At 54.3% G+C, this 22,539-nt stretch overlaps 2 protein-coding genes across 5 annotated transcripts; one reads left to right on the top strand and one right to left on the bottom strand.

Annotated features, from left to right (window-relative positions):
• The first annotated feature begins 235 nt into the window (after positions 1-235).
• ITPKC (inositol-trisphosphate 3-kinase C) lies at positions 236-16,223 on the top strand. The gene is made up of 7 exons (XM_004776108.3): positions 236-1,528; positions 5,285-5,384; positions 8,261-8,474; positions 9,047-9,251; positions 12,025-12,126; positions 12,762-12,833; positions 14,768-16,223. The coding sequence occupies exons 1-7, from the start codon at positions 422-424 to the stop codon at positions 14,969-14,971; spliced, it is 2,004 nt and encodes a 667-aa protein (XP_004776165.1). The 5' UTR covers positions 236-421; the 3' UTR covers positions 14,972-16,223.
• On the bottom strand, positions 16,221-22,500 carry CUNH19orf54 (chromosome unknown C19orf54 homolog). 4 transcript variants are annotated; one of them, XM_004776109.3, is made up of 6 exons: positions 21,516-22,496; positions 19,830-19,898; positions 19,277-19,401; positions 18,835-18,964; positions 18,673-18,743; positions 16,221-17,935 (listed from the first exon to the last, which is right to left on the bottom strand). In XM_004776109.3, exons 1-6 carry the CDS (start codon positions 21,821-21,823, stop codon positions 17,598-17,600), a joined length of 1,041 nt encoding a protein of 346 aa, XP_004776166.1. In that variant the 5' UTR covers positions 21,824-22,496; the 3' UTR covers positions 16,221-17,597. The 4 variants fall into 4 exon arrangements, with proteins under 4 accessions (XP_004776166.1, XP_044932768.1, XP_044932770.1 ...); XM_045076833.1 differs by having other exon boundaries at positions 22,251-22,490; XM_045076835.1 differs by lacking the exon at positions 18,835-18,964 and having other exon boundaries at positions 22,251-22,500.
• Between the last annotated feature and the right edge of the window lie 39 nt (positions 22,501-22,539).

A 22,539-nucleotide genomic window follows, 5' to 3' on the forward strand; every position in this document is an offset into this window, starting at 1 on the left:
GGACTCATCATCGAGGATTACAGGAAGGCTAAACTGGTCACTCGAGGGTGTAGGAAGGTCGGATTAGTTGCGGGGGTCTAGGAAGGGGTTCCCACCGCCCCGCAGCCAGGACACCAGTGGCTCACACCCAACCTCGACCAGCTTCGAGCTCTTGGACAGGAACCTCTCCAACAGGACACCAACCTCTCCAACCTCCTGGCACCAGGCAAGGCACGTCCCCCTGGCGTCACGTCCGGGGCGGGGCCTCGGGGCTTTCCCGGTTGGGAGGGGGGCAGAGTATCGGTTAACCCCTGCGCGGCCGGACGGGCAGGACTTCGCGGGCCGGAACCCGCGAGTCGGGGCTCCCCAGCCACACCCCTCGCGGGATTTAAAGGGGCAGGAGGGGCCGGGCCGGGTCGAAGCCCGAATCTAGGGAGCGGGCATGAGGCGCTGCCCGTGCCGGGGGAGCCTGAGTGAGGCAGAGGCCGGGGCGCTGCCAGGAGCGGCCCGCATGGGGCTGGAGGCGCCGCGAGGGGGGCGGCGGCGGCAGCCCGGACAGCAGAGACCTGGGCCCGGCGCGGGGGGCCCGGCGGGGCGGCCCGACGGGGGCGGGCCCCGGGTCCGGATCGAGGGGCCCAGCGTCCACACCGAGCCCGAGAGGGTCGGCCTCGGGCCTGAGCCGGGGACAGACGGACAGGTTGAGCCAGAAGCAGCTAGCCTGGGAGTGGAGACAGAGCGGCCGGGCCAAAAGACGGAGCCAGACGTGTCCAGCCTCCGGACGGGTCCCGAAAGGAGCAGCCACTGGTCAGAGCTGGAGACAGCCGGTCCCTGGGCGGAAACTGGGACAGATGGATTTTGGACTGGTCCACACAGGTCTGACCTCCAGTCTCAGCCAGAGAGGGCCAGCCTCTGGACGCAGCCCAGAGTTGATGGGCCCCGGACACAGATAGAGATACATGGGACACAGACCCAACCAGAGAGGGCCAAGACCTGGGCTGATAACGTCCAGACCCACAAGAAGAGGTCCAGCCTCCGGACTCAACCAGAGGGGGGCCATCCCTCCACAGAATCGAGTGCTGATGTCTCCTGGAATGAAGTGTACACTGATGGCTCCCAGATACAACAGGATACTAAAACAGCCTGGAAGCAGGTTGGCACTGAAGATTTCCCAACACAGCAAGATACTGTTGGCTCCTGGACACCGTCTGGCACTGATGGTGCCCAGACACAAGATATTCATGGACCCCAGATAGAACCTGGGACAGACTGTTTTTTGGGGGAGTCCAATCAGGATGGCCCATTAGAGGAGCCAGAACCTGGGGAGTTGGGGACTCACCTATACTCTCACCTGGAGTGTAGCTCCCTGACCCCTGTGCCCCGCCTCATCATCACTCCTGAAACACCAGAGCCTGAGGCTCAGCCAGTGGGACCCCCCTCCCGGGCTGATGGGGGCAGTGGCGGCTTCTCCTCTGCCTCCTCTTTCGACGAGTCTGAGGATGATGTGGTGGCCGGGGGCGGAGGTACCAGCGACCCTGAGGACAGGTCTGGGGTGAGTGGGAACCATCCTGCCCTTGAGCCACACCTCTCCAGACCCCTTATCCCATCCCCTTGCCTTTGCTTTGAGAAGTTTTCCAGTACCCACCAAAAATTTCATCTCCAGTTACCTGCCTCTTCCCTCTGTCAGCCTCCTCCCTCTACCATTGGGGTTACCAACCCACTCCCAGCACAATCCTCATCCTTTCCTTTTCTCTTCCCCCCACTGCCTCTGGTACTGGTGTCTAAAGTGGACAGCCGCTGGTTGACTTAGCGGTGCCCAGGAATTCCTGAAATTGTGTGTGATCATGCGAGTTTGTGTGTGTACTCACATATTTCTGTATCGAGCGTGTATGACTTCTTCGGATTTTCTAGAAAGTATGTAACCTCAAAATCTGGAGTGCTCTAGTATAGAAGGACAGAAAAGGTGCACTTTTCCCCCCTCCGATTTTTTAGTCTAGAGCCTGTGACTGTCTTAAGGGGTCATGAACCTTCATCACCCTTTAGCCATTCATTTTTGTAGGGAGTGATCCCCCAGCTTTTATCAGATTCTCGAAGGGTTGTGTGAGCCCCAAATGCTAAGGACGCCCAGCTTAGCCAGGGAGCTTCTGGTCTCCCGGTTGCCCCCCAGATCCTCATGGCGGGGCCCTGCAGACTCTTGTTTACATCCTCTGCACTCATCCTCAGCTTGGGTGTGGTTCTTCCCTAGTGAATCAGGAGGGCTGGGCAGGGAAGGTTCAGGGAGGGTCAACACCAAGGCAGGTGTGAGAGCCTCAAGTGGGTTGGTCTGCTGGGTCCTCCCACTCTCCTGGGGCCTCTGGCTGGAGTCTGCCCTGAGGCCCCCTCTCCCCACAGGCATCCCTTAGGAACATGCTCACACATGTGGCCACAGGTAGAGATAGACCTGCCTCGACCTGCCTGCGCCCAGAGCAAAGGAGCTGACCCTATGGTCTTTCTGCCTTCGCTGTTCCCTCCACCTACTCTCTCACATTCTTGGCATCTCAGGATAGCTGATCCTGGAAGACAATGGAAAAAAAATAGCAGCTAGCACTCATTTATGCGCAGCTCTGGACTAAGCTTGTTGCTCATATTAACTCATTGAATCTTAATGGCAGCCCTATGAGGTAGAGACTATTATTAATCCCATTTTATAGATGAGGAAACTGAGGACCAGACAGGTCATGACACTTGTCCAAGGTCACACACTTTGGAAGACACAGAGTTGGGATTCAAACCCTTGGAATACCAGGCACTTTCTAGGTGTCATGTACGTGTTAACCCCAAATCCTCAGAACAGCGCTCTGAGATTGGGATTATTACCATGTCCACTTTATAGATGAGAAAACCGGTTTCGAAAGTTTGGCCCCTTGCTTAGGGTCGGTCAAGCCTGGTTGGAGTCAGGATTCTTACTCAGTTCTGGCTGAGTTTAAAACCCAGTTACTTCAGCCTCTGGGACGTATGGGTCGATCTGTCCCTCACTTGCTTTCCTCCCAGACCTCCCTGTGTCCAGTTTTTCTTCATCCTTCCAGAATCTGCCTCCAAGACCCAGTTTTGGTCAACTTTTGAAACTTCCCTGCTTTCCATGCCTTCCATGGATCCCCCCAGGGCCTTCCAGATAGTGATCAGAAATTCAGTCCTCTGTTCAGAGCTTCCTGTCTCCAGGCTGCTTCCCACGTTCAGCTTCCTTGCTTCCCTCCTGAACCCCTCCACTGCCGTGAAGCCCAAGGGCACACCATCCTGTCCCCCCTCGTTGCTCCCACTGCCCAAAAAACAAACCCTGGCTTTCTTCTCATTTTATTTTGAAATCCCAGACAGACCCACCACCCTACAGAGTAGTCAGGGCTGGGATAGGGGAAGCCGAGTGTTGTGGGAGACCATGGTGGGGGTGGGGGCGTGTGTGATTGGCCACACCTGGGGTATCAGAGAGGGCTTTCTGGAAGAGGGGGCGTGGAAGAGGAGACCATCGTGAAACCATCTGAGAAAACCTGGATTAACTATCAGGTCTAAGAAAGAGAAAAGATACTGAATCTGCTTATGATAAAAAAAAAAAAAAAAAAAAAAAGACCATAACAGCTAATGTTCTTTAGTCCAAGCGATGTTTTTGAAGCAGCTATTTGTGCTAGGCTGTGGCTGGGGACATAGGCATAACTATGAGAACCCCAATCCCTGCCTTCAGAGTTCATAGTCCAGCAGGGGTATAGCTTGTCAGCCCAGGGTGGTGGGTTCCGAGCTGGAACCCCAGCACTGTGCTGTGTGACTGAGGCAACTGATTTGATCTCTCTGGGCCTCTGTTTCCTCTGTAACAGAGACAACAATCCTCCTGGGGTTGTGTTTTTAGGATTAAGTAGGTTATGGCTCACCGAGTCTTTGTCATTGTGCCTGGAATGTTCCAGGTGCTTAGTAAACAGGAACCTTTATTAATCACCTCCTCTCCATGGCTGGCAGCTGGAGGGTGGAAGGAACAGCCATTCCTGAATCCTGCAGTCCCAACACCCTGCCTCTGCATGACCTTCCCACCATCAGTTAGATGTCTGCCAGGTGGCGGAGCTCTGAGGGGGTGGGAGAGAACATGGCTTTAACCCCAGTGTAGTGGGGGCATGGGCCACACAGCTTCCTTCTCTGGAAAGGACCCCTTGTCTTAACACCTGCCTTGGGGCCTGCCATGTGCTTGGAGCAAAGAGTGTGTCCGTGTGTGTTTGCATGTGTGCTCATGCATGTGAACCAGACACTGACCCCGTCCCGAGAACCTCTTGGCTGAGTCAACCCAATATAACTAAATCTTTGTTTTCAGTTCGCTTTACTGGTTTTATGTTGCTTGTTCTCTCTCTTTCTTTGCTTCTGCTTATCTCTTTCTTTTTGATCATTGTTTTGTATCCATGTCTCCCTTTCTGTCTTTCTGTGTTTTCTTTCTTTGTCTTTTGGCAGCCCTGTCTCTCTCTTAGTCAGGCTAGGTCGGGGTTTGCTGTAGTAACAAACAGCCCCCAAACTTAGTGACGTGGAACAACACCAGATTATTTTTTTCACACTGCACAGGGACCGTGAGCCACTGGTGGGTGAGGGAGCTCTGCTCCATGCTGTCTTCACTCAAGGCCAGGACTGAGGAAGCTTCTGTTTCTTTTTCCACACTCCCCACCCCGTTCTACAGCAGGGCAAAGGACACGGAGACTTATGTACTGGCTTTCACGCTTCTGCTCACATTTCACTGGCCAAAGCAAGTCAGAAACCCAAGGTCAGGATGGCAGGGATGTCCCTGGAATGGGGGACGGGTGGGGGTTGGAGCCATTTGATAAGCTGTGCTCATGACTGTCCCAGTCTCCAGCTCCTGTGCCTGTCTCTCTGGCTCAGTCATTACCTTGTCACCTGCTTCTGTTTCTGTCTTTTCTCTGCGGTTCTGCCTCCACTCACCAACTCCTGCTTCTGTCATCTTCTCCAGAAGGTCTGACTTGGTTTCGGGATGGAAGGGAGGTTTCCAAGTGTTTGGTGTGGAGGGGAAAACTTGGGGACTGCTTGTTACTGCAGCGAGATCTGGCCTATTTCTACTCTTTGAGGACAGAAGAAAATGGACAGACTCTTCCCCACCTTTGCTGAGGTCTTTGGAGGACCTCCAGGTGGCTGAAGTGGTGGGTGTTGCTCAGCCCTGTGAGCTTGGGAGCAGCGATCCCAGGAAGCCCTCTGGCCCTGGAAAGTCCACCTGGTTCCCCTCAGTGCAGCACCCTATCCCCTTCCCTCCCTGCCCTTGACACTCAACCCTACCCTGCTCTGCCTCACACAGAACAAACCGTGGAAGAAGCTGAAGACAGTTCTGAAATATTCGCCCTTCATGGTCTCCTTCCGAAAACACTACCCTTGGGTCCAGCTGTCAGGACATGCTGGTGAGAGCAGGGGTGTGGGTGCTGGCAGGGGGCAGAGAAGCCTGGGCTGGGGGAAGAAAGCTCCAGAGCCGTTCTCCATAGCTCAGCTTGCCCCATCTGTCACGTGGGCTTGAGGACAGTCTCCCCATCACGAGGCTGGTATGGGACGTGCTTAGGCCTGGGTTGGGCCATCCATACATCAGGACTGCAGGCTGTTCCCTTTGTCTCAGTGCCTGGGGGAGCAAATCCTAACCCTGGGAGAAGAACGGTCCTGGGCTTAAAGCTTTATATATGGGAGATCCTGGGCCAGTTACATTCTCTTACTAGGCCTTGGTTTTCTCACCTGTGTTATGGAGATCACCATACCTCCCTTGCCGGCTTAACAGAAGGGTTAAAATCAAAATGTATATGCACGGGCCACCTAGTTGGCTAAGTCGGTAGAGCATGCGACTCTGAATCTCAGGGTTCTGAGTTCAAGCCCCACATTAGGCATGGAGCCTGCATAAAATAAAAATAAAGTCAGATATTTAAGAAAATATTGATAAACAAAAATGTCTATGAAGATTGAGACATGAGCCCTTATAAATGGAAATAATCCTTCCTTGTTCTTTCCTCATGGCCAGATAGAGTAGGCCCTCTGTAGACAGCAGGTCTGATGGTTTTCCCCAGGTCCTGGCATGATGTCTCTGATAGTAGCCCAATGCCCAGCACAGAGCAGTTTCTGAAAAGAGCAAGATAATAAGTGTGTTAGGTTCTGTGGGCCAAATAGGCTTGGTCACAACAACTCAGTACTATTGTTATACAGCATGAACGCAGCCACAGATAATACGTGAGCGTGTCTGTGTTCCAATAAAACTTACAAAAAACAGTAGTGGGTAGAACTAGACAAATGGGGTGGGTCCACCAGCAAAGGGAGACAAGAAGGGGACATACCTACCTGGTTCGTCACTAGATCTGTCATTGAAAAGGCCAGCTCCCCCAGCCACAGGACCGCCATCTCTCTGCATTCTCATTACTCTGGCTGAGTTAAAATACCAAAAAAAAAAACAAAAAACAAAAAACAAAAAAAATCCCTCAGAAGTGAGTGCTTAAAAGAAGACTTAGTGGAATCAAAGGACCATTTTATTGCACTCCCAGGTTTGGGGTCAGGAGTCCGGACGGACCATGGCAGGGACGGCCTATTGCTGCATCATGGTATCTGGGAACCCAGCTAGGACAACTCTTTCGAACACAGCAGGGTGGAAACTTTATTTTAAAGATATTATTTACTTATTTGACAGGGAGAGACATAGTGAGAGAGGGAACACAACCAGGGGGAGTGGGAGAAGGAGAAGCAGGGTTCCTGCTGAGCAGGGAGCCCCATGTGGGGCTAGATCCCAGGACCCTGGGATCATGACCTGAGCTGAGAGCAGACGCTTCATGACTGAGCCACCCAGGCACCCAAGGCTGAAACTTTTGAGATGCATTCATGCCTGTGCCTTGCGATCAGCTCTCAGCTGGCTCTCAGCTGGCTCTCAGCTGGGACCGTCTCTGTGTGGCTTCTCTGTGTCGCTGCTTGGGCTTCCTCACAGTATGGTGGCCTCGGACTAGTCCACTTTCTTCCCCAGCTGCTCAGGATGGCAGAGGCAAGCGTCTCTGCCCACAGAATGGAAATCACTTCTCTTGCGACCTAGACTCTGAAGTCCCAGGGTCGCCTCTGTCATCAGTCCACCCAGGTCCAAGAGGAGAAAAAGAATTAGATTCCACTTCTAGATGGGGAGTGGTGAAATTCTAGAAGAACTTGTGGGCCAGGAGCTATTGGTGCAGCCATCTTTGGAGAACATAGTCTGAAAATACACTTTGCCTCAGTAAGAATTTGTAGTTCTAATCTATACACAATCTGCAGGGGCCAGGAAATGCCAGATTTGTCAGTTAACTTTTTGAAGACTTTTTTTTTTAAGGTTTTATTTATTTATTTGTCAGAGAGAGAGAGAGAGCACAAGCAATGGGAATGGCAGGCAGAAGGAGAAGAGGCTCCCCGCTGAGCAAGGACCCTGATGGGGGACTTGATCTCAGGACCCTGAGATCATGACCAGAGCCGAAGGCAGATGCTTAACCGGCTGAGCCACCCAGGCATCCCTACAGCTAAATTGGCCCCAGGTGCTAGCACTGTGGGACTCCAGGCAGAAGCAAATGCAAATTTTAAAAAAAAATTTTTTTGAAGATTTTATTTATTTGACACACAGAGGGAGAAATCACAAGTAGGCAGAGAGGCAGGCAGAGAGAGAGAGAGAGGAGGAAGCAGGCTCCCCGCTGAGCAGAGATCCCGATGCAGGACTCGATTGCAGGACCCTAAGATCATGACCTGAGCTGAAGGCAGAGACTTAACCCACTGAGCCATCCAGGTGCCCCCAATTTTTTTTTAAGATTTTATTTATTTATTGGAGAGAGAGAGATAGTGAGCACAGGAGCAGGGAGGAGAGGGAGAAGCAGGCTTCTCGAAGAGCAAGGATCCTGATAGAGGGCTCAATCCCAGGACCCTGAGATCATGACCCGAGCTGAAGGCAGATGCTCAACCGCCTGAGCCACCCAGGCGTCCCAAAGCAAATGCAGATCTGCTCTGGAGCATCATGCCCTCCACTTGGATCACACAAAAATTCCCACAGCCGATCACAAGCTCCTGATGTAAAATGACAAAACAAATGAGGACACAACGTGCTATGAACAGGACTCCGAACAAGGAGCAGCAGCAGGTCCTGCCCTTGCCACATCGAGGCCAAGACTGTGAGAGTTGCGGGGAGGAAGAGAAAGCCCTTCAGAAGGGTCAGGCAGGAGGAGGGAAGCCACTATCCAGTGCATCCGGGAGATGAGGAGATCCTCAGGCTGATCCAGCTTCTTGTCCACTGTGCTGCTCCTAGGGAACTTCCAGGCAGGAGAGGATGGTCGGATCCTCAAGCGTTTCTGTCAGTGTGAGCAGCGCAGCCTGGAGCAGCTGATGAATGACCCCCTGCGGCCTTTCGTGCCCACCTACTATGGCGTGGTGCAGCGGGATGGCCAGGCCTTCAACCAGATGGAAGATCTCCTGGCGGATTTTGAGGGCCCCTCCATCATGGACTGCAAGATGGGCAGCAGGTAGGTTGACGGGCAAGTGTGGAGCCGAGGTGATGGGCCGAGGATGCCCAACCAACTGAGCCACTCAGACATTCCCCACTTCCCTCTCTTAATTATATCTTTTGATATACAGAAACACTTTTAATCCAGGCCAGTTTGCCATTTTTCATTGTGATTAGGAGCTTTGTGTTTAAGAAATCTGTCTACTCCAAGATTGTGTGATCTCCTGTGTTTTCTTCTACAAGCTTTATTGTTTGAACTTTCACATCTAGCTTTGCAATCCATTAAGCATTAATCTTTATACATGGTGTGAGGTAGGGATTGAAATCCCCCCATGTCAATATCACGAAACTGTTGACCCAGCATCGTTTATTGAGAAGACCTCCTTTTCCCCACTGAATTGCTGGGCCTTCTTCATTGTAGTTCAGGTGAATGTACACATGTGCATCTGTTTTTAGACTCTGTTTCTGTCCATTGATCCAGTTGTCTATTCTTGTGCCATGCTGTGGGTTTATTGCTTGTCTTGATATCAGAGAGTATGTCCTGCGTTTTTGTTCCTCATAGTTTTCTTTGTCACGTCCTCTGTGTCCCAGGACCTACCTGGAGGAGGAGCTAGTGAAGGCCCGAGAAAGGCCCCGGCCCCGGAAGGACATGTATGAGAAGATGGTGGCTGTGGACCCCAGGGCCCCCACCCCTGAGGAACATGCCCAGGGTGCTGTCACCAAGCCCCGCTACATGCAGTGGAGGGAGACCGTGAGCTCGACCTCCACCCTGGGCTTCCGGATTGAGGGCATCAAGGTGAGGGCCAGGAGCTGCTTGCCTGTCACCGGAGGCCTGAGCGCTAGATCAGAGGCAGGGCCTCATGGGGAATATGGGTGTCAGGGAAAGCTGGGGAGAAGCAGGATGTGGAGAAAGAGTGGGAGACTGTGGAAGATGAGTAGACGGGCTCAGGGAGATCCTGCTTCTCTTTCACCCCTCTCAGTGTCCAAGTTTTATTTACCTGTTTCCCTGAGCAGCTCCTGATTCCCTCTGCTCCCTTCCCTATGGCCCTGCCCTAGTCCACCCATCGTTCCCACTTAGTCTCCCTAGTCTCCCCTCACCCCAGCCTCCCTGGTCTCTCCCCCGATCCCCAGCCTCTCTGGTCTCCCCTGCAACCCTACCACCAGCCTCCCTGGTCTCCCACCAACCCCCAGCCTCCCTGGTCTCTCCTCACCCAGCCTCCCTGGTCTCTCCTGCCCTAGGCTGCCTGGGCTCCTGGTTCATTGTCTTACCCTCTCTGATCCACATCTAACATGGCCGCTGAAAGGATCCTTACTCCCCTGTATGGGGAAAGATTTTCCTTTTTGCTTTCTCTCTTCCCTTCTTACTCTCTCTTTTTTGTAAATTAAACCTAATTGTTTGAAGACGGATTCACACAGTTTAAAAATCTAAATAATATTAAAGGGTATGGCGGGGGAGGATCTCTTTCCTGACCCTGCTGCTCTCCTTCCCATTCTGCCCCTCCGCCCCTGCCTGCTTCTGGAGAACCACCTTCTGGTTTCTTCTCTTTCTTCCTGCAAATACAAACAAATGCAATTGCATATCCTGAATTTTCCTCCTTCCCCTCTTACATAAAAGGTAACATAGCCCTGGAGAATTTTCTGTATCATTCCATGGAAAGTCTGCCTGCCTGCCTTCCTTTCTTTTCCTTTCTCCCTTCCTGTCTTTCTCAGCTGTGTAATAGGTCTCTCTGGATGAGACACAGGCCCCTACGGATGGCCACCGGGTTTTCCACTTTTTTGCCATTATAAACAGTACCTCAGTGAATCACTTTATATGCAAGACACTTTGCAAGTGGGTGGGTTAAGCTGTAGATGAGAGTCCCAGAAACAGGGGCACGGTGTCGAAGATGAGGTGCATTGTGAATTTGGCTGGAAATTGTCAAACTCCTTTCACAGGAGTAAGACCATTTTGCACCCCACCAATGACACATGAGAATACCTATTTCCCAACAACCTTGCCTGAGCCATCTTTCTGAGTTGTACATCTGATGCTCGTTCTTCTATTCAGAATCCTTCCATGGCTCCCTAGTCCCCTTGAGAAAAGTTCCTGGGCCTAGAGTGCCCTCCAGGGTCTAGCCTCATCTCTCCCCAATCTTTTCCTCTTCATCTATCTTTAGGCCACACTGAAGCAGTTTCATTTGCTTTAAAGAGTCCTGCTCTTTCCTGCCACAGGACCTTTGCACATGCTCTTCCCACATGTCCCCCTGATTGACTCCCAGTCATTTTTCTGTCTCATTTTATTTTTAACTTAATTTAATTTAATTTTAAAAATTCATTTGAGAGAGAGAGTGCATGCACACACATGGTGGGGAGGGGCAGAGGGAGAGGGAGAAGCAGATTCCCCTCCTGAGCAGGGAGCCTGAACAGGGCTTGATCCCAGGACCCAGAGATCATGACTTGAGCCAAAGGCAGATGCTTAACCATCTGAGCCACCCAGGCGCCCCTATTTTTTATTTTTATTTATTTATTTATTTGACAGAGGGAGACACAGTGAGAGAGGGAACACAAGCAGGGGGAGTGGGGGAGGGAGAAGCAGGCTTCCAGCTGAGCAGGGAGCCTGATATGGGGCTCAATCCCAGGACCCTGGATCATGACCCAAGCCAAAGGCAGATGCTTAATGACTGAGCCATCTGGGCGCCCCTTTTTTTAATTTTTAAATATTTTATTTATTTATTTGAGAGAGAGAGATCATGAGTAAGGGAGAGGGGTAGAGGAAGAAGCAGACTCCCTGCTGAGCAGAGAGCCCAACATGGGGCTGGATACTAGGACTCTGGAACCACGATCCAGCTTAAGGCAGACACTCAACATCCAGTCTTTTAAATTTCACTTCCTCCAGGAAGCCCACCTTGATTTCTATCGTGCCAGATCAGGGCCCTCTCTTTACTTCATTATTCTTATTTCCCTTTGTGATGATCTTATTCCATACCTGCCTCCTTCACCCAACTATGTGTCTGTCCTGTTACCTTCATGTTCTCAGCACCCACACGGCACCTGGCACAATGGGGCAGAATGACTCAGGTGGTTTCTCTGTGCCCCTCTCAGACATTAAAAAACAAGACAAAACACTAGTCTCATTTATGGAGTGCTTCTTTAACTGTGCGCCAGGCACTGTGCCATGCATCATACCCATCCAGTCTCCTCTAATCCTTATACCAGCTTTAGGTGGTAAATACCAACACAGTCCCCATTTTCCAGATGTGGGAACTGAGGCTGAGGCCGGGGAATCAGCTTGTTTACAGGCCGCCAGCTTGGAAGTAGCAGAGGCACTGTTCAAAGCCAGACCCAGCCCTCTCCAAAGTCCACTTGGCTAGACTGGGTCAACCAGGGGGTTCAGCGTTAAACTGGGAAAGACTGGTTGCTGTGGAGTGGGCCTTGGTGGAACTGGCCTGGTGGGCGAGCGGTCTCCTCCTCCCAAGCGGCCAGGAGCCCGGGGACAGGCAGGTGGTCCCGGGAGGTGCCTGATGCGGCTTGGTGTCGGCCCATGAAGGAAAAGTTGCAACACTGTGCCTTCTTCACCCCTCACCCTGCAGAAGGCCAATGGGACCTGCAACACCAATTTCAAGAAGACCCAGGAGCTGGAACAGGTGACAAAGGTGTTGGAGGACTTTGTGGAGGGGAACCGTGGCATTCTGGTGAGTGGGACCCTCATGCCCCGAATTTGGCAGCTTAAGACAAGCAGACCACTGCTACCATCGTTGCTCCTAAGGTGGTGGTCTGCTCCAGGCCGGGGTTGGCCAACACTGGCCTGCCTTGCTTACCATCTGCAGTTGGCTGGTGGCTTGGCCAGAGCTGGCTGGACCCGGCGGGCCCTGCTCATGTGTCTGGTGATGGGCTCACCATCTCAGCTCATGACTTGGCTGCTTGTCTCTCACGCTCCAGCAGGCGAGCCTGGGCACGTTCTCAGGGTGCAAGCAGGTAGCCCAGAGAACCAGCAAAAATGCAAAATGTCTCAATGCCTCAGAGTGGCTGCCATCATTTCTGCCCCGATTGACCGGCCAGAGCAAGTCCTCTGACCAAGCTCAGATTCAAGGGACTCAGACTCCACCCCTCAGTTGGAGGAGCTGCTGGGAATTGTGGGTGTTCATGTAGTCTCCCAGCCACGCTCCGCTCTGTGCCACCCAGGGGCAGCCAAGCCTCTGCCTGCCTCCTGTTTCCCCCGCACGGCTCCCCTGATCCCATTCTGGCCGGGTTCTCCCTGCTCCCTTGGGGCAGTAGGAAGGGGACCCAGAGCCCCTGTACTAACCAAGAAACACTCTCTCTCACACAGAGAAAGTACGTGGTTCGCCTGGAAGAGCTCCGAGAGGCTCTGGAGAACTCCCCCTTCTTCAAGACCCATGAGGTGTGAGCCCCAGCTGCCGTGGGCGCGGAAGGCCCTGTGTAGGGGATGCGGGGGGGTCGTCAGCCTCCGGGCGGCACCAAACAGAATCCCCTGACAGAGTGACAGGGCAGAGCTATTAAGAGGAACCCCCACGTTTTGGGGTTTTCTCTTAGGGTGGGCAACAGAGGGGATTTCAGGGAAATGGCATAGTTCAGAATGTGGGCTTGAGCCAGGTGGTCTGCAGTGAAGGCTGTTGGACTCTGGACACACGATTTACCTTCTAGGGCCTCAGCTTCCTCCTAACATGGGGGAAAACAATGTTTTTTGTTGTTGTTTTTTTTTTAATTTGAGAGAGAGGGAGCATGAGCAGGAGGAGAAGGGCAGAGGGAGAGAGAGAAACAGGTTCCCCACTGAGCAAGGAGCCCAATGTGGGACTTGATCCCAGGACCCTGGGATCATGATCTGAGCCCAAGGCAGACACTTAACTGACCGAGCCACCTAGGTGCCCTAACTTCTTGCTCTTAAAATTATTTTGTAATTTTAATAATCATAATTATCTCAATTATTGGTGTCTGCCTTCCCGTTTGGTGGCTCTCCCCCTTCCCTCTCCTGTGCAGCCTGGTCTCTTTGGAAACAATTTCTCTGGGCTGTCACAGGAAGTCTGGGAAGTCATGACCTTCCTGCATTTGCGTGTCCTCTCCCTCCTCTCTCCAAGCTCTTCTACCACCCCCTCTCAGGTCCTCCTCACTTCTTTTTCTTGGTATCCCCAAATTCCAATAGATCCCTGATCTGGGAGTTGGGCCTCCAGGTTCGAACCCCAGTCTGCACTCCTCAGCCTCCGGTGCTTGGGACCTATCTCTGGACAGGCATGATGGGCTAACAGAGCCCCTGCCTCCTGGGTGGGGTGAGGATATAGCCCATTAAGCATGGAAGCAGGACACATAGTCCACTCTCAATGTGTGCTTGCTATGACTGTCATGTTCATTATCATCAAATGTCATCCTCATCAGCCTCATCACTGCCTTGGGCTCTACATGCAAGTCCCAACGAGGAGGCCCGGGGACCTCATCTCTTTTGTACTTGTGTTCAGTTTCACCCACTTTAAAAAATGAGTTGCCAGCATCTAAAACACAATAATTGACACCCAAGTTGGGACTTCCAGTTTCTGCGGCCCATTGGGAGATGTGGCAACAACTGGGCTGCCTGCCATGTGCCAACGCCCAAACAGAGTGGGGCGGTAGCACCTGCCCAGTCACCTGGGTTCTCTGGGAGCGGTGCAGTTTGAAACCCCACTAGAAAAGGGGAGGGCCTTGTACACCTGGAGTCCCATGAAGGCAATGGAAGTTGTTTCTAATTTTAACCACCACCACCCTGCTGCCCCCACGCCGGGAACTACCGAGGGCTGTGTGTCCAGCACCGCAAGGCACTTCATGAGTCCATGGGGTCGTGGAATGCTGCCATGGTCGTGGGATGTTACCATCATCACCACTCTCCAGTGGAGGGAACATCACCACCAGCCGCAGTCCGAAGGGCCTGAGCTCTTCTTCCCTGGGGAGGCATTATCCGCTTCATAGTGCCAGCTGGGCTCCCTGGACCCACGCGAGGTCTTGCAGGTACCTGAGTTTGTAGCCCAGCGTGGAAAAGGCTATACCGGCTGGTGTCCTAAGGGCCTTATGTGGATGAATTCCCACATGTGATGGGCACAGCAGCCTTCGAGGCAAATGTACTATGATCCCATTATTCCCACTTTGCATATGAGCAAGTAAAGGCAGGCAGAGGTTAAGGTCGCCTGCACAAGGCTACCTAGCCAGTCAGCGGCAGAGCTGGGATCTGAACCCGGATAGCCCAGCTCTGGAGCTCATGCTGTCAAGCACCCTGCCCAGCTGCCTTTTGGGAAGGGGGCCTGAAGCCGGTGCCTGCTCCTCCCTCTAACCTCCGACTTTTTTCCCCTGCAGGTGGTGGGCAGCTCCCTCCTCTTTGTGCATGACCACACTGGCCTGGCCAGGATCTGGATGATTGACTTCGGCAAAACGGTGGCCCTGCCTGACCACCAGACGCTCAGCCACCGACTGCCCTGGGCTGAGGGCAACCGCGAGGATGGGTACCTCTGGGGTCTGGACAACTTGATCCACCTCCTTCGGGGGCTGGCCCAGGGTTGACCCACCTGCCCGCTGCCAGGTTTATTTTATTGGCTGGTGCCTATCTGGCTGGTGGTGCCCCAACATTGGCCATGGGGGCACTGACCGCGGGGATGGGAGAGGTGGCATTGGACACCGCACAAGACCGGCTGGAAGGTCTGAAGGGCCTTGGAGACCAGGTAGTGCCCGGCCCTTCCCATGATTTGGAGATTTTAAAGACTGGAGCGGGGGTGTGACGTGGCTGCATCCCACAGTGAATCAGAACCAGACTGGGTCCTCTGCCCAGCCCAGAAAGTTTCTGAGGGGCTGCTAGGGACCATAACTGAACCACGAGCCCTGACAGAACACAGTTCAGATGCCACTGGCCACAGGCGTGACATGGTGCCTGTCGCCATAGGAATGAGTATAATCACTGCCTCCTTGTCAGCCCCCTCCTGGCTGCAGGCTGGCTCCCAGAGGCCGGGGACACTTGGTTTTATTGCTGGTATGCTGGAGAACCAGCCTTCACCTGCAAATAAAGGCAGGAGCCACCTATCTGCCTAGGAGAGTTCTGGCCCCATCTGCTTGTCCCCGGGAGCCACTCCAGCACCCAAGACCCTGGGGAGGGTGTGACACCACATGGGGCTGATCTGAGCGCTCTGCTGTCTGGTGGGACCCAGTTCACCCTGTCCTGCCCTCTCCTGGCCCCATGGGGATCCTCCCCGCTCCAGAAAGAACTCTGCCAACCCCCTGCAGACTGAGACCATAGCCACTTCCCCGGCCTCCACTGTGACTAGCACCACCTCGTTCCTTGGGCACCGGCCTCAGCCTGAGGACTTCCTCCTCCCACCCCATACCCTTTTTCCCTTGCTCCTAGCTGGCCTGTAGCAGGAAGGGCTTTCAGCCATGGAAAAGCAGATTTGGGAAGCAGAGCTGCCTTCCTCCAGGGGTGCAGGGTAGGTCGGGCCACTGGCTCTGGCCTGGAGTGTGCCACCGGGTCCACCCCACTGACCCTGGCAGCACCAAGCGTGCATCCCATCCCCCCTCCTCCTGCACCTGTACCTTTGGCTTCCTGGCCTCTGAGGCAGGGAACCAGGCACCTCCCTCTTCCCTAAGCTGAAGCTCGAATGTGTCTTCCGGGCCCGAGGAGACGTGCTTCTTTTCTACTGACCGTCTTTATACTTATTTATACGGGAGGTAGTCGTTAGCTGGGGCAGTGTTGGGGAACAGGAGGCAAAATCGCTTTGTGTACTTTCCCCTCCTGGACGACGCCCCAATAAATCACACAGAGTCAGCTTTGTGGATTTTCTTCTTTCGCCTCTGGGGTGTGTGCGCTCCAGGCTCCCAGTTTCACTGTTGGTGCTGGGTGGGGTCATGGGATCATGGGCCCTTTGGGATCATTCAGTCTGAGTTCACCCGGCCACTGGTCTTCTAACTTCTCTGTGTTGGACAATGTGGGGAACAGACTCATGAGTGGGACAGCTCCCGGCTGTGCCCTCAGGGCCTCCTAGGACAGCATACCGGACAGTGCCAACTGTGGGGTCCAAGGCGTGAGGGCAGGGGTGCCCTCTTCAGGGGAGAAATACCGCAATGGACAGCATCTCTAAACAAGACCCTTTGCCCGGCACTGAGTACCTGGGACCAAGACAGACCTGCTCCTCCCCTTTCAGAGTAGGAGCGACAGGTCTTTGTTCAATCAGGAACCTCTTTCTCCACCCACATCTGTACAATGACTAACTGCCGGGTTTGCATCCTGGCCCTGCCACTTGCCAGTTGTGACCTCAGGCCAGACCTCACACACTTCTCCGGGCCTCAGTCTCTCTACCTGTAAAATGAAGGAAGAACTAGTCCCTTCCTTACATGGAGAATCTGATGAGTTAAAATGGGCAAAGGGGTTGGCACATGTTAGCACTTTCTGTGTGTTTCTAAGCCAAAAGGCAAGGTGGGAGAGGAGCCGTGCCTGAAGCTAGGGAGTCTTCCCAAGGAAGATGAACCAAAATAGAGAATTAAGAGGAAGATGAGCCAAAATAGAGAATTAAGGAGTTATCCTTAGCAGAGGATTGGGTGCAGGAGAGTAGACACTCTGGGGACCTGGAAGGCCAGTGTGGCTAGATGAGCTGGGGCTAGGAGAGTTTAATCCCTGTCCTGTGAGCAACAAGGAGCTGCTGGAAGCTTCTCCCAAGGTAGGTGGTAAGACCTGGTTTATATTTTTAAAGACAAGGCATCGTAGGCTCTAAGGGAACAGACGCAGGGGGGCGGCAAGCGGTGCGGTGAGAAGGCTCCTGCAGGTGTCCAGAGAGAGGAGGCTGGTCACCAGAGAGAAATGTCTGGATGCAACATTGGGGTGGGGCAGACAGGCAGGACCTGCAGGCCGGCTCTGGTGAGTCTCTTTCCTGGAGAGGGAGCTTGTTTGACTGGCTCCTGGCTTGGATCCCAGCCATGCATCAGAAGCCCAATACTGCAGGGTGGGCGTGGGAGAAGGGGACTGGGACTAGACGGACTGGGGTGGCAGGGGGCCTCTGCGTGGAGGGTCTCTGGCTGGAGGTCCTGGGGAACACGGCCTACCTCTGCAAGCTCTTGCAAAGGGAGAAACCGGGGCACTCTTCTCATGGTGACAAGGCTAAGCTGTGGCCAGGACCCTGTCAGCCTGGCTCAGGGCTGCAGCAGGCTAGTGGCCGGAGTCCCGTGGTCTGAGCAGCAGGGCCTGGCCACAGAGGCCAGCCCGCACCCCGCCAGCAGGTACCACGTACGCCCGGCCATCAGCGGCCCTTGAGGGTGAGAAGTCCGTCAGCTGGAGGTTGCTGTCCCGGACCTGGTCATAGTCCCATAGCTGGTAATGCCAACTCTTGCCCTGCTTCGAGAGAAGGTAGACGGCTCCTGCAGAGCCTTCCTCTGGCAGGGCTGGTGGCTGGTGGGGCATGGTGGGCACCGGGTGAAACAGACCTGGCAGCTCAGGGTCCTCAGAGTAGCCGAGGCGCGGCACGGCCCGCACACCCAGCAGGACCCCTGGGAAGAGAGGGGAAGCTGTGAGCGGGAGGGCACGCTGACTCCATGCCGCAGCTCATTGAGCTCCCCACACCGTCCTTCATGGAAGGTGTGGGTGCTGCCTCCATGCATCCCTTAGTGGCTGGCGGGGCCGCGGGCACACAGCTGGGCTGGGACTGGACCTACGGTGTCTGGTCCCAGACCAGTAGCACAGGGAGGGGAAGGGGCGTTCAATAGAGTGGGCATCGTCACCCAGTGGTTTCCTGCTGTCTAGTAAAGGAAGACTCAGAGGAGCCGAGGCCACGGACCCGGGCATGGGGCACCCAACATGCAGACCACCCAACATGCAAGCAGCAGGGTGGGGTGGGGGTATGAGGATGTTCAGGCCGATCGAGGCGGACGCTGACTGACACATGCAGTGTGCCTGCCCCATTCAGACCTTTATATGCTTTGCTACTGTCGCCCCGATTTTCAGATGGAGGAAGGAAAGCCCAGAGTCACAGAGCCAGGAGGTGGCTAGACCCGCTATGGAGCCCAAATCCTAAAGTCTGCGCTCTGAGCTTCTGTTTGTGATTAGCAGATACTGGGGCACCTGCTGCCTGCCAGGTCCCTAACTAAATATCCTGTGGGGATGGGGACAGGCCAGCCCTGGTCCCTGCGCTGAGCACAGGAGACATGCCATTGTCAGGCTGAGAGTGTGGGGTGCTGGGGACCAACAGGGGGAGCACACAGGAGTATGTATGGGAGGGGAGACCCACCTGTGCTCACTGCCCAGTGGGCCTTGTGGCCCTTCCTATGACACGGCTCGTGGTTGAAATCTTCATCGTAGCTGGTGCAGAGGGTTAAGGCCAAAGCTGCAGTGTGGCCCTGGGACCCACCCTTCTCCCTCCCCACCAGCTCCCTTCAGGGCCCTGGGATACGGGATGAGCAGGGGATGTCCAGAGACAAGGTGCCACAGGACACGGGCTCTGTTGGGACCGCCCAGGCCACCATGGAGCTGCTCCACCTGGCAGCCCAGTGTCTCCTGGGCCAGCTTGCCCATGTCGGCCACTACAGGGGTGACAGAGACAGAAGGATCGCTGTGTGCCTGGCTGCAAGCCAGGGGATAACTGGGGATCAGCACCTCAAATAAGCACTGCCACCACCACCTCTCTGGATAAATGCAGGAAATGAGGCACAGAGAGGGTAAGCTGCTTGTCCACAGTCACCCAGCAGGAGGGGGCAGAGGTGCGCTGGGAATGAAGACAACCTGCCTCCAGAGTCCACCTCCTAATATTCTACTGGGTGAGGGAGAAGGGCCAGAGGATTGGAACAGGGTCCTCTCGCAGGACTGGTTTAAGACCCCCCATGCCCCCAACTCACCAGAGAACATCTCTCCCTGGGCCGTGTAGCCTCTCTCCATGGCCATCTCCACAAGTCTCTCTAGGGGGATGCCGCTGGGTGGTGCCAGGAGTGTGCCTGCCATCCACAAGGCCACCAGCCCACACCTGGGGAGAGACAAGCCCGGTCCCTCCACCCCTATGTCATGTCTTTACCAAACCCCTCTGCCCCCGGAAGCTGGAATGTAAGGAACTGGTGTGCCGTGCTGGTGCTGGGGGAGTTTCCCTTTTCCCAGACCTGCTGGGCTGCAGGGAGGGCAGGAAGGTGGGGAGAGAGGTCACCTGGGCTTCTAGGAGGAGGTGCCAAGTAGAGTCCGAGATAAAGACTATTCACTTACTCGCTTGCCCTTGCCCGTTCATTCCAACAGTTCACTGTGCATGCACCCAGGGCCCCACCCTCCAGCCCCCGTTTCCCTCCCCTCCACCCCCTTCCAAGATGCCTGGGACAAACCCATGCCTCCCTCCCTACAGAGTGGCCCTCAGGAAGCACACAGCAAAGGAAGAGTCGGGTGGGAGTCCCAGATCAGGGCACGTACTGAGGGCCTTCCTGGATGAGGGACGGCACGTCTGCACAGAAGAGGATCCATTGTAAGTCATTTCTGAAACTGAATCAGAGCATGCTCAGGTCACATGGGAAAGAGCTCAGCTCCTAGATCTATCCCCCCAACCCCCCCACCCCCTGGCCTCGAGGTGCGATTGGAAGTGGAGTGTTGAGGAATGGGCAGAGGAACCCAGGTCTGGCTATCCTGAGGCCGGAGGGCAGCTCGAGGCTCTGATGCTGACTTCCCTTTCCCCTGATGAGCCACTTGTCCCTTCCCAAGCATCGGCGTCCTCATCTGCTCAGTGGGAATCCTCCTTCTACCTGCTGCTCCCTGCTCATTCTCTTGGTTGTTGTAGGGGCAAAGAACAGATGTACAAAATCTTTCCAACTTGGAGCCAGGAAAATGGACTTATTAGAGCAAATTTCTTGAAGAAGGGTGACTGTTTACCCAAACCCTTCCTGTGATTTTTTTTTCCTCCTTCTCAAGCCTGTTCAATAGGGATGAAAATCCCTTAACCCAGCCTAGAGGAGAACCACGTAAGACCACACTCCAGGCCTAAGAGATCAGCCGGATAATGAGCGCTTGCAGGCCTGTCCAGCCCCACCCTTGGGGAAGTCACGTATAAGATTTTGATCCAATGCAGCCCCAGGGCTCAGGAGAGGCTGGGCAACATGCTTATCCAGTATTTCTGTTCCAAGGCCAGTGGAAGAGCAAGGCTGGTGGGGGTGGGGTAACCCCAAAGCTCCTGGTTCCAGTTTGGAGCACTGTCCTGATGGAAGATGGCACAGTGGTTAAAGGCACCGAGGCCTGCTGCCAGAGTGCAGATTGGGTTCCTCTAAGTGCTGCGGTGAAGTAACCACCTTCATAATCCTCAGTTTACTCATCGGGAACATGACATAACCATAGTTCCTATCTTACAGAATCACTAACCCAATGAAATAAATGCCTAAACACACTGAGAATAGTGCCCAACAAACGTCCTAACCAAACGGATTATAAACTTGTCCAGAGAGCTGGAAGTTTCTTCCATGAGTCTGGGCAACTCACTCCTTGTTACACCAGGTCACCACAGCTCCAGGCCAGATCTAGACCTCTCCCACCTGGATATCTGGGGGCTCCAGCTTCCTCCTGGACCCCTTGACTGTCTCACCACCTCCAGTCCCCACAGATAGCCTCCCTCTCTGTGCAAAGCCCTTCCGCAGCTCCCGCTGCCCTCAGGATCGTCTGCCTCCCTCCACGCAGTGCCCCTGCCCTGTGTGATCTGGCTCCTGTCCACCTATGGAACTCCACGTTTACCACCTCCCCCATCCAGTTGAAGAAATATTTGCAGATCCTGGAAAAGAACATCTCTTCATTTCAGCCTGTGCCTGTGCACAGGCTGTTAATTCTCATCACAGCCGGGACAGCTCTCAGTCCCCACTAACCCCCAAGTCTGGCCAGGATCGCCCCCAGGACTCCCTTACTATAGCTCTCACCACTTTGGGCTGTCACTGGTGAGGGAGGGATCTGTCCCTGCCCCTGTACTAGGTGTCTTTGGGGGCAAGATTTCTCCTCTTTGCAGAAGGCGTGCCCTGCATGGGTCTAAGTAGGGAGCTGAGGTTTTTGACCTTGAGGAAATAGGAAACCCCAGGAGAAGACAGCTGAAATGACCGGGGGACAGGTGGTTCGGGGACACCCTACCGGTCCTGGTGCAGCTTCAGGAGCCTCTTCACGTCATCTCTGCTCTTGGGGACTGGGCCGGCCTTCTCTAAGGCCTTCTTCAGGAGCTGGCTCTTCTCTATGCCGAAGACATGAGGGGGAGCCAGCCCCCTGACAGGGGGTGGAGGTGGCGGTGGGGGTGGGGGGATAGGGGCCTGGAGACTTGAGGGAGGTGGAAAAGCTAAATTGGGGACATTTGGGGGGAAAGGAAGTGGAGTGATGGGGGTTTGGGGAACAAGGGTTTGTGGAGGGGCTGGGGGGTCTACGGGGGGAGAGCATCGAGAAATCATTTTGGGGTTTATGACATGCAAGTGCTGTCAGATCAAGAATCGGGGCCAGATGGAAACTCTAAAAATGAGTTAGTTGCAGGCATGGACGTTCTGAAAGTTTTAGCGCGGAGTTCCAGAACTTGGGTGAAGAGTGGGCCTGAAAGGACCAGGACGGACACTTGGAACGATGGAAGCAGGGGTTAACAGGGCGGATCCCTTATCCGGAACTAGATTTGTGGTTTGGGGCTGGGTTGCAAGACTCCGAGAGGAATTTAATTAAGAGTTACTGTATTATCCCAGGCAAGTTTTGGAAACTCGGGAATCAACGCTTGGCTCTAGGGTGGGGCGCCTAAACTGCGGGAATCTGGAGCCCAAGGCTAAAGACCAGAGAATTCAGGCTCTGTAACCCCTCACATCCCAGGCCCGAGTTCGGAACCTTGGAGCTGACCTTGATAAAACAGAGGTCAAGACATCAAAAGGACACCTGGCAGGGAAGATGGCTTAGTCGTGGAGAAGGTCCTGGAATCAGAGCGGGAAAGGAAAAGCTCTCTGGGTTGGGAAAGGCTCAGAGATCAGAGGACGCTAAGAACCGCGATACCGCCGGAATACGTGACGGAGACAGAAAGTAAATGCGCCTCCCCTTCCAGCAAAATGGCAGCCGCAGCACACATTATCCCTTATCACGTGGCGGGACTCCCGACTCGTGCCCACCCCCACAGAGCCACGTAACGCGAGAA

Source organism: Mustela putorius, unplaced genomic scaffold (assembly GCF_011764305.1).
Source record: "Mustela putorius furo isolate JIRA1106 unplaced genomic scaffold, ASM1176430v1.1 tig00000196_pilon_pilon_pilon, whole genome shotgun sequence".
Taxonomy (NCBI): domain Eukaryota; kingdom Metazoa; phylum Chordata; class Mammalia; order Carnivora; family Mustelidae; genus Mustela; species Mustela putorius.